General features: G+C 36.5%; 2 protein-coding genes across 2 annotated transcripts; one reads left to right on the top strand and one right to left on the bottom strand.

Moving 5' to 3' along the window:
* The first annotated feature begins 1,159 nt into the window (after window positions 1-1,159).
* Window positions 1,160-5,782, top strand: LOC106910645 (dr1-associated corepressor). Its single transcript, XM_014992619.2, has 6 exons — window positions 1,160-1,342; window positions 1,799-1,871; window positions 2,598-2,691; window positions 3,125-3,244; window positions 3,760-3,859; window positions 5,215-5,782. Exons 1-6 carry the CDS (start codon window positions 1,301-1,303, stop codon window positions 5,239-5,241), a joined length of 456 nt encoding a protein of 151 aa, XP_014848105.1. The 5' UTR covers window positions 1,160-1,300; the 3' UTR covers window positions 5,242-5,782.
* Window positions 5,780-12,296, bottom strand: LOC106921136 (activator of 90 kDa heat shock protein ATPase homolog 1-like). The gene is made up of 9 exons (XM_014992615.2): window positions 12,068-12,296; window positions 10,782-10,972; window positions 9,385-9,467; window positions 9,178-9,295; window positions 8,936-9,027; window positions 8,717-8,845; window positions 7,286-7,387; window positions 7,118-7,169; window positions 5,780-6,698 (listed from the first exon to the last, which is right to left on the bottom strand). The coding sequence occupies exons 1-9, from the start codon at window positions 12,145-12,147 to the stop codon at window positions 6,526-6,528; spliced, it is 1,020 nt and encodes a 339-aa protein (XP_014848101.2). The 5' UTR covers window positions 12,148-12,296; the 3' UTR covers window positions 5,780-6,525.
* Between the last annotated feature and the right edge of the window lie 2,905 nt (window positions 12,297-15,201).

The following is a 15,201-nucleotide window of genomic DNA, read 5'->3' as shown; positions in this document are numbered from 1 at the left end:
GGTTAACTAGCTTTTTTAAATCTTTCTAGACTGACTCATATCAATCACTGCTTCTCACCCATTTTTGAATTTCTGTGGCTAACGGCTTGAGTGGCCTTTCAGTCCAGTTTGATACAGTGAGTGTTTCACTGTGAGTGGTAACTCTGCCTTCAGCAACATTCTTCACAAAGTCTTTGGGTTTTGTTCTGGGGTAAATTTGCAAATTTTTGACCAAAACCCGTTTATCTCTGGGACACAGAATCCGCCTTCTTCCTGCTACGATGGCTCCCATGATTCCCATCGTGTCTGTACTCGAAAATAATTGTTTGAACAGATTAACACTGCACCTTCAAGCATCTGGAAACATTTCTTTTGACATTTTGTTTGACTTTCCCATGATGCCAAACAAGAAAGCAGCGTGTTGGAGGTGTGGCCTTAAAATACATCCATAGGTGAACCTCCAGTTAACTCACATGTGCCGGTCAACCTATTAGAAGTTTCCAAAGTTTCCATGACAACATCATCTAGGCTTTCCCTTGTTGTTTAAGGAGATAGTTGTCATTCTTTATCTAATCCTCTGATTTTGAAAGCAATAATAAACAAATCTCTGGCATATCCTTTCTCTTATTATTGTGGCATTTAGCAAATAGAAACAATTTTGGTGATTCTAACAAACCCAAAACAAGAGAAATTTGGTTTGGTTGAACTTCTGACAGTGAGAAAAAGGGTGTACGTAAACTTCTGCTTTCAACTGTAAGTGTTAATAATTACAAGGGAAATAATACATGGCTTTCAATATTGTTTATAAATAAAAATATCAAAAGTGTGGTACATTTGTTTTCTGTCCTCTTCACTCTGGTACTTCTAAATAAAATAAATCTGGCTTTTATGTTGTTATTAAAAAAAAACCACAAATAAAACTTCCATCTTCACACCCATTTGTGTTTTAAATAATTCACAATTAAATACATTTTGACTTCAACAAGAAAATGAACAAGTAATCTAAACATTTTAATTGCTTCATACTGCTGCAACAACCACATCAATAATAATCTTAATAATAATAACTATTGTGATTTTAATAACTTTTATTATTATTATTATTTTAGTTTTGTTTTGTTTCCACCTCATGTGTTTTTCATTATCACCGGATCGATGTCATGGTGTTGCCATGGTGCCTCTGGGGGTCAAATGTTGACATCACTTTTTTTTTTACTGTCATCACTTTTCTACCTACTAAAAGTAAACAAATGGATGCTGCAGCGCTCTGCTGTAAAAACATGAAAAATGTGACTAAACAGCGGGAATTACAGCGACGAAAATGCCCGGACAGAAGAGAAAATACAACGTACGGTTTCCTCCTGTGAGTACTGCTATCTCTGTGTTAAATATCAGCTGTTTATAGTCAAACAAAACCAGCTAATGGCTAGCACACGCAGCATGGAGTAGAGGGGCACGGGATGTGTTTAAGGACTACCGGATCTGTCGGAAATCTTGTTAGCATATAGAATCAGACTGTGATAAGGCAATCAATTGTTTCCGATAAACAGCAGTTTTGACTTGTAGGCTTAGTTTCGATCGCTATTTAGGTGCATTTGTTGTGTAATTTACATGGACGAAATCAAGTAGAAATGCGATCCGTGATCAAGTTAGAGTCCAGTGTCAGTCAGTATACCGGTGGCAATTGTTATGTAACTTAACATTCACATTAATTTGAACAATTTCACCATAAAATTGTTTTTAACAGAGCTCCAACAAACTAACGGTTTGTATGAAGACTGTTCTTTTTTTTTTCTTAAATCTTTGTTATTATTTATAGGGTCGAATCAAAAAAATCATGCAGAAGGACACAGAAGTTGGGAGGATAGCGATGGCAGTTCCGGTGATCATCGGTATCCTTCAAGTTGTGGCAAAAAAAAGAAGCAGAAAAGAAAACTGACTTAGTTGTCAGTTTTACTGATCTTTCAGACGTCCTTTAGCTGAGCATCGGCTTTCATCCCGTCTAAGCGATGGGAGTTGTAGTCCAGATACTTAAAAGCTTCCTCACCTGCGATAGGCATGATACTTTCTCCCTACAGCTTACAAGTTATTGTTTTGACTTTGTTTGTTTTTAAAGTCAAATAAATGACAGACTCAACACAACAAACTGAACTACTCGACGATGCACTGTGTGGTTAAAAACCCATATTTAAAATCAACCAAACTCACTTTAGACATAGTTCCTCACCTATAAAAATACATTTCATGTTCATTTTAAGTATTTTTAACATTTATTTAGTATGTGGTTAATCAATCAAAATGAAATCTACCCTAAAAAGAAACTTACTCTGCCGCATTTTGCTGACATCACAGCAAAGACATGAGACATAAAACAACTGACCAAACTTTCTTTTGAGTATGTCTCTTTGCATATTCTATACTCCCATGTTTCTTTTTTATAAATCTAATTCTTCCTTCACTTTCTGTGGAATGACTTTGAACTTTATTTGTTCTAGTTTTATTTCAAATTTGCCTGAATACAAATGAATGAGTAACATCTCAGACATCTTGAGTTGAGTTAAAATACAAAAACAGATCTTTCCTGTAGAGCTTGCGGATTCCTCAGCTGGAACAAACAGCCCGGGCTTTGGAGATGTTCCTGAAGTCTTTGCTGACCAAAACCTGCTTGATTACTCAGGCGAAGTTCAACAACATCGTGTCTGTGGCTCACATGTGAGTGTCTCTGTTGTTCTGTGACACTGATCCCAGATCAGCAGTGGGATGGGATTTTGGGGGTATAATAAACAAACATACACACATGTGCATCTCAGTAAGTTAGAATATGATTTGAAAATTGTATTTATTTCAGTAATTCGGTTCAAAAAGCAAAACCCATGTATTACATTGATTGATTATTCACGGACTGAATGCATGTTAGGAGTCTGTTTCTGTTCATTTTGACACAACATGGCTTACAGCGAGTGAAAACTCCACGATTATAGACAAAGTAAAAATGATCTTTAATACATAAATATTGTGTTTTGGGCATTTTGTGACCTACGCAGTCATTTGTGTTTCTTTCTTTTCTTTTCTTTTCTTTTCTTTTCTTTTCTTTTCTTTTCTTTTCTTTTCTTTTCTTTTCTTTTCTTTTCTTTTCTTTTCTCAGGAAGCAGTGCATAGAGTCAGAAAAATTGTTTCATTTTCTCAAAGACCTGGCAGAGGGAGCCACGTCTACAGCAACCCAGAAGGACAACCAAGGCTTGAGTGTTTGGCCTCCCATACACAGGTAAGGTCAGTTACATTTCTGATATCTGAAATGGCCCTTTAAACGCGCAGCTCCTCCTCAGAGCTGCAGCTTCCAAGCTGCAGCTTCACAGAGTACCCCTCCCCTGCACAACTCCTTCAGACTAGCCAGCAGCAATTAGCAAACATCTTGTGGAACTGCGCGTCTGCTGAGCTCATAAAAGCTACTTCTCCGTGATAAATATGTTGTTAAAGGGTTATTAGCGAAGCCATGTTGTGATGACTTTCCGACTGCGGCATTTCAGAAAGAGCAGGAATTTTCTAAAGAGACACTGGCTCAGACTCAAGGCATTAAATTTCAAAGTCAAAGTTCTTTTAAGTCATATTTATAAGGTAATATAGTTTCTTGATTATGATATAAAATAGCACCATGTCCCTGGAAAATACATAATACTGCCCCTTTAATAGTGTTTTGTGGTCAATGTGGATTTCTAAGCAAAGTAACCAATATCTGTTTTCACCATAAATGTAACATTATGCAGTTTATTGTCTTTCAAGGAACAAAAAGGTCAACGTCGCTGCTAAAAACCCATCTGGAGCAGGAGAGACTGTTCCCCAAAGGAGCCACGGCCCACACGACACCGACTCAGTTTCAAGTGTACATATCCGGTTACTGAACACGCAACACTCACACACCCGACCGACAGCTAAGGAGGTAGAATTGGTGTCTGGTGAAACACACAGGACCAGTGAAAAGTTTAGATGCGCTCATCGTGGGTGTGATTGTCATGTTGATTTTGGACTTTTAATAGTTAATTTGAACAGTTCTTCTTCTCGGGTGGAATCGTAGTTCAGCACACGACTTCAGTGAATTCTAAAATCAAAACGGAGGGGGCAGAATTTTATAGTCATAGTGGATTTTTTTTTCCTTGCTCCACCTGGGAGAGCAAATTATAAATCCTCAGATATATTTATAGGTGTGTAGGAAGAACTAGTTATGACTTTGCTGTTTTAATGTTTGAAGGTCAAAGTGAATTTGAGGTAAATACCAAATATAGTCTGGAAGTACTTTACCCTATTCTAGCATATGTTATTCATAATGTAAGTACTGGTTTCATAAGATTTCTATTAGAAACAGATTGATTTGGAAAAACATTTCTGCTGCTCAAAACTTATTTTCTAATTATATTTGCGTAAATGTTTTAATATTAGTTGTTAAATTTCCCAAACTTGCACATAGCTGTCTTCTTTTGTCTGGCTGATGACATCATTGTAAGATATTAAATCAGATGAGTTACTTAAGTAGCCTTTTTTATGGAATACTTTTTTTTACTCTTGAGTAAATTCCTGGACTTTTACACTTTTACTTGAGTAAAAATATGCTGAAGTAGAGCTGCTCTACCCTCTGACAGCAACTACTGCTAGATGGACAAAAATGTCCCTTTGCATGTTGTGTCACATGCTTTCTGTATCCATCAACAACCTTCTGGACAAATTCTGTTTGGATTTTTTTTCATCGCTGCTCTCATCACAAACAGAAGACGATACTTAATACGTTTTCCAGCATGGTTTTTTTAAGCGTAGCTCACCAATAATTGATAGGGTTGAGGTCATTCCAGAGGCTTTACTGTTAGCCTATCTTATTTATTCCTAAACCTGTTTGGATGTGTGTCTGCCTGGTCCAGTTGGAACAGAATAGTTGTGTCCTCGCCAGGAAACAATAAATTTAAATACATTTTACATTTCCTGACAAGCAGCCAAATCTCCGGCTGGGAAATATCTCTGCGACTTTTCTCACAGCTACAAAAAGCGCGAGCGTTCTCTGTGATCTTTGAGAGTTAAGACATATTTACATCAAACATGCTTCATTAAAAGGCCAAAATTAATGATATTCATGCCTTTCTTATTGGCACTCTGAATTCATATCTGAGTAAATGCACCCTCTGTAGATATACCAGGGTATTGCACATTGGGGTAATTAGTAACTACTTCATCTTTTTTTTCTCCCCTCAGGAGTCGAAGGTCTACATCTGCTTATAACGTGGACTTCCCAGCAGCACATCTTTTCTGTTCACATGTCATTAGGCTTTGGAGTGACTCAACAAAACAAAACAAAAAAAAAACCAAGACAAAAACTCTGTTCTCAATAGCCTACATCAATCTGTTTTTGGACAGTAAGAGGGAAGAAATTGAATGTACGGAACAGTTTGAATCTGAACCAACATGCAGAGCTTTGGTAAAGAACAGAACGTCCATGCAGGACAGATTTCTGCTAGTTTTTTTTTTTATTTTGAGTGTGCATAGTTTTGAATACTTTGAAAGTCTGCACTGTTAAATGTAAATTTTGTGTTTTGTTTTTTTTTTTCATTTTTAGCTTGCCTGCAGATTTGAGGTTAGCATCATGAACCGTTTAACCCCTGTAGCCTTCAAATGATTGATTTTTCGTTTTGTTTTGCCGACTTTGTTAATTATAAGTGCTTGCTTTTTAATATTTTTAAAGCACTTGTAAATACATATTTTTTTTGAATGAAACTTGTAAATAACTCAAGGCAGGAAGTAAATAAAACTAAGCAAGAGCTTACAGTAGTTTGTTTATTCCAAGAAACTATTTCTTTAAACACAGTACTGGGCTGAAGTGAAGAATAAATAGAGGAATTCTGTTAGAGCATTTTTTACTGTATATTTACATTTTTGAAGCCATATATGGTCAAACATACGCAGCTGTCACAGGCTTTTTTTTTTTCTGGAAAAAAAAACTGACGCTGACAAACAGTTTTAATCTTCCAGCTTCAAGTCTCACTGATGCTGGTCCTGTAATGTACATGAACACAATCTCACCAGATGAGGCTGTAATACACACCGTCTGAGCTCATACCCCTCCCCAACAACATTCTTTAAATGAGACATGCATCTTAGTTCAAATCAACTTTACTACAATGACTCAAAATGGATAAAATGCATACAAAATAAACAGTTTTTCAAGTGTTTTGGCTTCTTCGTGAACCGAAGCAGACGCCAATTGGAAGTGGTTCACCGGATTCCTCTTTCGTCCGACACGTTTTCTATCCGGCCCCGGAAGGCACGGTCTGCCTGCGCTCTTTTCAAGAACCGAGCCGAACAGCAATGGGGAAAAAACAACTCAAGAATTAAATATTTCCAGCGATTAAAATTTTTTTTACACGTACAGTGACGGAGTTGTTTGTTTCATGAACTCGTCCTACGAGTGTAAAGCTGTTCTGTGTCAAAAAAAAAAAAAAAAAAAAGAGGGCTGGAGGGGGCGAGGGGAGAAAAAAAAAAAAAAAAAAACCCTACAGTACAGCTTCTTCAGAAAAGTCGCGCTCCATAGCCAAAAGTCTGTTTGATAGCTTCAAAGTAGTATCTCTTCCAGCCGTCTTTCGTCTGTTCCTCTTCGCTGTTGGGGACGCCTCGGTACTCCACCTTCAGCTCCGTCTCATTGCTCCGGTCCAGGAACATCAGGGTGATGGTGGCGTAGTGCTCTGTGGTGCAGAGAGGCAATCAGTTTCCAAAATTAAAATAATAATAATAATAATAATAAAAAATATATATATATATATATATATATATAGACAGAAAAACCTGGAATGTGATTAAAATCTTCACAATGTGGGAAAATTTTCATTTTTCAAACCCCCACAAAATAATAATAAAAAAAAATATTGAGTAGACCTTCTGCATAGGGAGTACATTTTTATATGCAATGTTTTTTTATATATATATTTGTGAAAAAAATATGTAAAACTGTTGCTGTGACAGAATCTGATAAAAGAAATAAAAAACTGAGCTCTAAAACAACCAATCAGAGTCAAGGGGAGGATCTTAGCTCTGTCAATCATGACTGTGTATGAGCTGTTCTTCTCTGTAACATAAAAAATAATATAAAATATAAAGAACCTACCACAGGGCCAGTTGTTAAACCTCCACTTCATTACTATTTTCTCATCGGGTACCTGATGGCGAGAGGATTTGTTGTTGTTAGCCTTCAACCATTTTCTACATGTGTTGTACATTATACCTCAAATAAAACAGGAGTTTTCAGTGAAGTTTTTGGAAACGTCGGCCTCACCAGCTCTGTGAATTCCCCAAAGACGTTTCCTTCTAGCAGGCGAAACTTTCCACCCCTCTCTCCGTCCACTGTCGCAGGACTGCGTGTGAATGCCTGGACCATCTGCACACCCAAAGATACCACACTGTGACATCGTGGCCTCAAGCTAGATGGATTAACAAAAAAATTTATTGTCCACCAAGATGGACATTTGTCCACTAACACAGACGGGAACATTTTTTTTTTCCTTTTTTTCCTTCCCTAAAACGGATTGGCGTTTTCAAAAACTCTCGTGTTCACACAGGACCGTTTTCAGAAATGTTTTCTTTCACACAGAAACACCCAAAATGGCCCAAAATTATTATTTTTTCTTTTTAACTCCCGCACACCTGTTAGTGGCACTAAACAAGAAGAATGAAACATGTGCCTAAAGCCTTCACACAAAATGACCAGTAGACTCAAAGAAAAAAAAGAAAAAAAAAAACAGATGGTGAACAAAAACTGAGAGTGGAGTCTTCTGGAGAACTTCTTGCAACTGCTGAAGGCATGTGACGCTAACTTGAACACCATTGTTGTTAGTTATAAGTCACTTTATTTCTTTATTTTATTTGAGCAAAAATAAAGATAAAAATTTGACAAAAGAAAAACAAGTTGCTCAAAGGATCAGGATGAAGTAAAACTCATGTTCCTTCCTCTGAGAAATGCAATTTGTGGAAAATACAGTAATTTAGGCTACATACGCGACATGTAGGTATGCATGTTGGAAGACGGCTTTTTTTTTTTTTTTAACATATGCTGAATTTTACTTTTCTTTTAAATTCTATACGCTTTAATTTTCTTTCTTTAAGTAAATCTACTCTACAACTTCAACTTGTAATGCACATTTGTTTGATTGTAATATGAACACATTGTTTTGTTTAGATTCAATATTCCTCTTAAGGCAGGTTGGGCTAATACATCAGTGTTTCCAGAAACTAAGCATTTCTGCTGTCCAAAAATTCGGGATGGTTTTTTTCTCTCAAAAATTTAACAGACATTTTGTTTAGGGATGTGCCGATCCACTTTTTTCAATTCCGATGCCAATATCTGAGGTTTAGTATCGGCCGATACCAATCCGATACAGAAGAATGGTGGTGAATTGACTTAAAACTTTTTTTTATTTTATTTTTTTATTTTTAAAGACAGACATTAATGTGCTGAATTACAAACTTATTTGCCAACTCTGCACCAGTATCTCACACTTAAATACATATTGTTACTGATACTCGACAACGCTTTAAAATATTACTACTTTATGGGGAGGCAAAAAAAAAAACAAAAAAACATTCTTGTGTGGATGAGGCCTAAAACTTTGTCAGATAAGACAGAATAAGCAGGCGAGAATTTGCAGGTGAGAAAATGGACGCGGAGCCTAATTTGGTAACTGGATCGGAAGCAGCAGGACAGACTCACCTCCTGGTTGAGAAAGACTCTGTAGAGTTCAGCTGGTGAGGTGAGAAACGTGTCTCTGATGGTGAATTTACAGGTGGGGATTTTGACACCAGTGTTGATGGGAGCTGCCGTGCTACTTCCTGAGGAAACCTGAAAAAACACAGCATTCTAATCAGTCTAGCTCTACGTCGCGACTTGACACGAACGCCGGGTTTTATCCAGCCGTCTTTAAACACAGACCTGAGTTTTGTCCTGCTTGGCTTTGGACTGAGAAGCTGACTGAGGCTTGGCCACGCCGTTAGCGGTAGGCAGGATCATCCCTTGCGTGAATTCTGCAATTTTATAAACAATAGATTAATAATAATAAAACAACACAGTTTTTTATTTTTAATTATTGAAAGAGCCAAAGCATTTGTGTTTATTAAATTGCTAGTTTTAAGTTCTACTCGGGTCGGGAATGGTTTACCCTGATCTTTACAGACCTGTTTTCAAAAAGCCCACATAACTCCCCAGAGCCTCCCGGATTTTCTCTGCTCCTTTAGTTTTCATCAGGTGGACCAGGGGTGTGTCGGGCTCGTCCTTGTTCAGCGAGATGGAGATCTGAGGAAGCGGATCACAGGGACATGATTCAGTGCGTCGCTCCACCACCACCACGCAGTCAGGATCATTAAATCAACCATCTGACTTACATCCAGATCCTCCATGTCATTCTCATCAGACAAGTTTGGAACTTCGATTGAACCTTTGTATTTTACTCCGGTTTTTGACTTTCCTGTAAAAAAAACAAAACAAACAAAACCCCCCTCCCCATCAAATTCAAGTCAGTTTTTGAGTGAAAACCTGACTTGAATTCTTTTGGATGTTTGTGGAACTGCTTCAAATGAAATGAACAAAAAAAAAAAACAAAAAAAAAAAACATGACTAATAATGTTGTGGATAACATTTTCCTTGTAAGAAGACAGGTGGTGAAACAACTTTTCTGATTAATCACAACTATTTTAATCATGATAATCACAATTACTTGGATTAATCATGATTAATCACGATTACCTGAATTAATCATAATTAATTGATTACTGAAATAATCAAAAATTACTTTAGTAAGTGATAACTTAAAAAAGTAAACAAACTTACAAAAGTTAATTTGCTGAAAAAAAGAGCAGTGATTACGCCAAAACTGTACAAAATATGCGTTTTGCATTTAAGATTAAAAAAAAATCCCTTTGTCTGTAAATCGTTTCTACCCAGACCTCCTCAAATACCAGTTTTAGCTTCACCCGGTTCAGATTAACTATGTTATTGCATTGTATGCATTAAAATGTGTATTTTCTTATTTAAAAAAAAAAAAAGAAAAAAAAAGAATTTAATTATTTTGTTGCTTGCATATTTTAATGTATTTTCATTAAAAAGTAGGCTTCAGTGGTTAAAAGAAAAAGCTATAAATGTGCCTTTTTAAAAAATCAGATTATTCAAATAATCATCAGAATAATCGATTACTAAAATAATTGTAAGATGTCGATTTTTATAGTAAACTCCTCCACTCCCTAAAAAAAAAAGTTTAATTCTGCATCTGAACTATTTGCTAAGGGGAAAAGCTAACTTTTAACCATTCTTGAGCTGTTGGTCAGGGCCACACAAAATGAGTCCAAAGGCTGCCATCACTACAGACACTGCCACCTACTGGTCAGCCAGTGCAAGTCTAAAAAATGTTCAATCTTTGTAAATCACAGAGTTCGTTCATGAGTTGGTCGTTTTGTAAAGTTTCTGTTAAAATACAGTTTCACATGTGATTACAGGGGAAAAGAAAGGAGTCTTGAAAAAGAGCTGAATGAAAATTATTAAACATGTGGCCACTAGGGATGGGTAGAAAATAAAATCTACTTTGTGATGCATCAAGAGGCAAAACTTTTAATTTTTAAAAAATACATGCAACATAAAAAGCTCTTCTTATTCCTTAAGGAGACTGAAATGTTTTATTTTTATTTTCGACAGAATAGCAAAGGACAAAGGATGATTCATGTCACTTTAAGTCGACAAACGGCGAAGCTGCGTGTCATTCTCAGTTCAAACCCTGCTTTCCACTCACCAGTCCAGGTCGCTTTTAGGTTCCATTCATAGAAGAAAATAAGTTTCCCTTTGCGGTTGTTAATCGAGGCCTCTCCTTCCAACTTGCTGACTTCCGTCACTTCACACGCTCCCTCGTCATCCTCCACGCTCAGCCCAAGCAACAGAGACTTCAGCTTATCTGAAGACCAGTTTGTTGCATCTCTTTCAGTCCTGAAGATTTTAAAAAAAGGAGACACCATGTTGAGCAGACTGACAATCTGTAGTCATGATTAGAGGGTTAAAATCTTTTCTCTTGACCTCTGAACATTTTTGCACCCGAGAACTTGGAAGTCGCATCAGTTTGACTGCCTTTGATAGTAGAAATATATTTCACAGTAACAAATATGATCTTTTACCTGAATAAATTGACTATTACGAGTCTATTAGCTCGTAATAGTCCCCTTTTAGCTGCAAAAGGGGAGCTCATTCTAAGATCACCTGTTGAACATTTTAGGGCAATATATTAAACAATTTTATGAGATTTTGGAGTCACAGCTTGTCACAATTTAGTGTAGATTGGGGCAAAGGAAATTAAAAATGTAACTTTTAAATTTAAAACTACAAGCGTGATCTTGGCATCATGTAAAATTCATTTTATGATTTGTTTTAGATCAAATAGTTTGTACTTCAGAAATTTTTGCTAACACAAAATTTATGAGCCACTGACTAGGAAAATCTAAGAGCATTAATTGATGTATTGATTTTCAAATGCAATAAAAATGAACTGGTTCATAAAAACAACAATGTGGTTCTCCATAGAGATAAATCACTGCAAGGGATTTCACTAACAGATGAAAGGTAATTATCTATTCGAAGATCAAAAGTGAGGGTAAGCAGTGGGATACATCAGATTGTTCTTCGAAATAATAAAAGGAGGGTAAAAAAAAAGTCATATTTTCCACAAACTGTGTAGAATTTATGGTCACATTGCAGTCTGGAGTTACATTATGAGCATAACCAATATGGTCAAACTGGCTCCGTAGCTACATAGCATACTGAATGTAACTGAAACAGACACAGCTTTAGCTTTGGTGAACAGCTAATGGAAAGCCTCGGTAGCTACATGTGACGCTAACTTGAACAACATTAGCAAAAGCTTTACTGCTAACTAGAACGTTTTGCTTTAGTTAATTACGGGAGTAACAATCTCTCCTGACTGTAAGAATGCGATACAATTGCTGTTTGGAAGGAAAAACCACCTCGAAGCGTGCGGTTAGCATCAGCTTCAAGCTAACTGGCAGTAAGTGCCCTTTCATGTTGTCTCACCAGTGCCAATTGTTGACATTCGTCGCATCGGCTCTCTCCTCAACGATCCAGCGAGGGTCTCCTTCTCCCCACTTCGCCATGTGTACAGATAAATAATAATTATAATAGAATTTTGAAAGCGTGGCGAAGCCTAAAACAGGAGGTCTCGCTGTCTGTCAGTCAGCCGGTGAATGTCCGCTGCACGCTGCTGCTTCTAGAAACCTCTGGCGGTGCTCCTGCGTTTATTCTCCGAACATAGAAAATGCTCGAAACGGAACTTTGTAGAAAGAGGTAAAAAATGTTCCCCTCCTTCCTCTACACACACACTACCGGAAGTTGTGTTTATGAGCGGTAATTTTGCTTCTGGAATGTAAGACTTTGGATATTAGCACTCTGGTTTCTTATATCCAGTTTTATACTTTTTCTGTATGTGGGCGGTGGGTGGAAGTGGGAGCGAGATTAATTTTCTGTTAGGACGTGATTTTAATTGCCAGAATTAAAACCATGAATATTTCTTGAGTAGCTTCCTCCTTACTGGAAGCTGATTTATAAACATTATTCATTCTTTCTAATAGAAAATCTGTTTTCATTAGGTGTCTGCCTGTTCACACGTTATGAATGACAGAGAGCATTTTAACTCATAAAAACTTATGTTAAAAATGTGATATTATATATTTTCCAGGCAAATAGTACCGTTTTATTCCACAATCAAGTAACTATGTCACCTTTACTTGCCTATGAAAATGCAGTATATGTTGAGCATAACTTAAAATAAATTGGACTTTGCATTTTAACACCTTGAAATTGACCTCTGTCTCTTTAAGCAGCTCCGGCTCTTTCTGACACTCTGCCGTCAGCAGGTCATCACAACAACCTTCCTCCATTATGTCATTTACAACCTCTCTTAGGAGCGTTGCTCTGAGAAGTAGTTCTATGAGGAGCTCAGTTCCATCAGGTGTTTGCTGAGTGCTGCTGCCGCTAGTCTATAGGAGCGCTCTGAGAAGCAGAAGACCAGCTGTGGACTCAGGTGCGGAGTCCCCGCCCACGCTCTGAGATCTGAGATTGACATGTAACAGCACTAGGTCACTCTTAGTGTTTTTATTTATTTATTTTAGTCAAGAAAGGTCAAATATTGTTGCTATTCCAATAAAGCAGCACAGGCTGAAATGGAGAGTTGGGCATCAGAAAAGCAGAGTGATGTTTGATCTGCTTGTAGTGTTGAATTAACATATTGCAAACAAATTGTCATTTCATGATGCTGTGTTTTGACTTGTTAGAGATACACATCTGCATGTTTAATCGTTCAAAGATCCTTCTTTGAAGTTTGTTCTATACCTCAAAGTGTTCAGCACAATGTAAATAGTGAATAACTATATTGATTTGTATAATTTTTGTATTTCAGTGATTCTTGAGAATAGGGACAAAATGGGTTTTAATTTTCCCATATTTTTTAAAAATTATTTCTCAACCTTATGTATGCAAATATGACAAATAATGTTTAGAAAATATGAAGATGCTAAGGTACAGGCTCCTAGTTGCGAATTTTTTTTTTTAAATTACATTTTTAATCGACCTGACCCAGAACTTTGTCATCACCATCTGACAAAAATAAATCTAAAATGATTTTTAAAATACCCCATTAGTGATATTTTTACTCAATTTACAGACAAATGCTTCTCAAGAAATAAAATAAATATTATTTAAAACAAAAAACAAGAAAAAGTCCATCTGATGGAGTTGTCAGTGCATGACGAGTTGACACAGAACTGAAGGTGGTGACAAACTAGTGAGTAAAATGAAAAACTTGGTACATGTGAAGTAATGCAATTCATGTAAAATACATTAAAACGAATTAGTTGCACAATTAAGTGAGATTTGACAACAATTTCACTGAAAGAGTCAGAAAAACTGACGGAGTTGACGAAATGCCAAACTACCTCAATTTATATGATGTTATTCTGAAGGAGGCCATATTGTAGCTCATCAGGTCCATGAAATCTTTACAGTTTACCAAAATTAAGCTTTTATTTCGCAAAATTTCATCAAAGTTTTGTAAATTGTCAGTTATGGAGTTGACACATCATGGTTGTGACAAACAACTTAGGAATAAAACAGAAGAAAAAACTAAAGAATAACTTAAGCTAACCGGAGCTAACTAGCCATGTTAGCAAAGGAAGAGAAAAGACGACGTCATGGGGTCCTCAGAAGTTCTGGTGCCCCCCAATAATGCCTGATTTTTTTACATTCTTTTCATTTCTGACGGTGTTGACAAAAACTAAGGACAAATTTCAACGGAGTTGGAAAATATCTAAAAATTATTTTTATTTCAATTTATCGATACTTTTATAATTATTTATATGACTACTTATACTTAATTGTCATAATATATAATTTTAGTATTTCTTTAATTGTTTTAAACTATAAGAATGTGTTGAGTTCTGCTCCTGGACAAGGGCTTTTACAGGCATCATCCACCGACTACAATGTTTAAAATAAAAAATATTCAGCAAAAAAAAAGAAAAATATACATTGTTGTGCTCACATGACCCAGGTTAGTTTAGTTAGATATTTGAAAAAAATATATTTTGTGTATATTTTATTCAAATTTCATGCTTTATCCATAGGACCTGTTTTGTCCCTATTCTCAAGAATCACTGATTTAAGTATTTCTTGCAAAACTGTATTTTTAAGGGTTATATTTTAATAAAGACAATGAGCTGAACCTAGACTATTTGTAACAGATGTTTTTTGTTGTTGTTTTTTTTAAACCCGCAGTATTATGTGAAATTGACTTTTTGAGCTTTACATCATGTTATAATGATATTTCCTCATCAAAAAAGATAACTGGAGTGTTGCCTTGAATCTCCATTCAGCTGGTTGAAGCTGGCAACACCTTCGCGGTGCAGCTCGGAGCTGCAGTTTCCAAGCCTCCGCCTTACAGAGCAGCCGTCCCCTGCACATCATTCAGCTCCTTCAGACTAGCCAGCAGCAACTGGCAAACACCTCCTACTAGCTACTTCTCACTGGTAAAAACGTTGTTAAAGGGCTAAAAGAGGAGAGATGTAGTGATGACTTCCTGAAGACTGAGCTTCAGAAAGAACAGGAGTTATTAAAGAAACAGACCCAATTTCAAGGCATTAAGCGACAAGCCAAAT

The sequence above is a fragment of the Poecilia mexicana genome, unplaced genomic scaffold (assembly GCF_051168715.1).
Source record: "Poecilia mexicana isolate PSO_F unplaced genomic scaffold, ASM5116871v1 scaffold_22, whole genome shotgun sequence".
Lineage (NCBI taxonomy): Eukaryota > Metazoa > Chordata > Actinopteri > Cyprinodontiformes > Poeciliidae > Poecilia > Poecilia mexicana.
The sequence above is the reverse complement of the archived record's forward strand: the minus strand, read 5'-3'. Positions and strand labels throughout refer to the sequence as shown.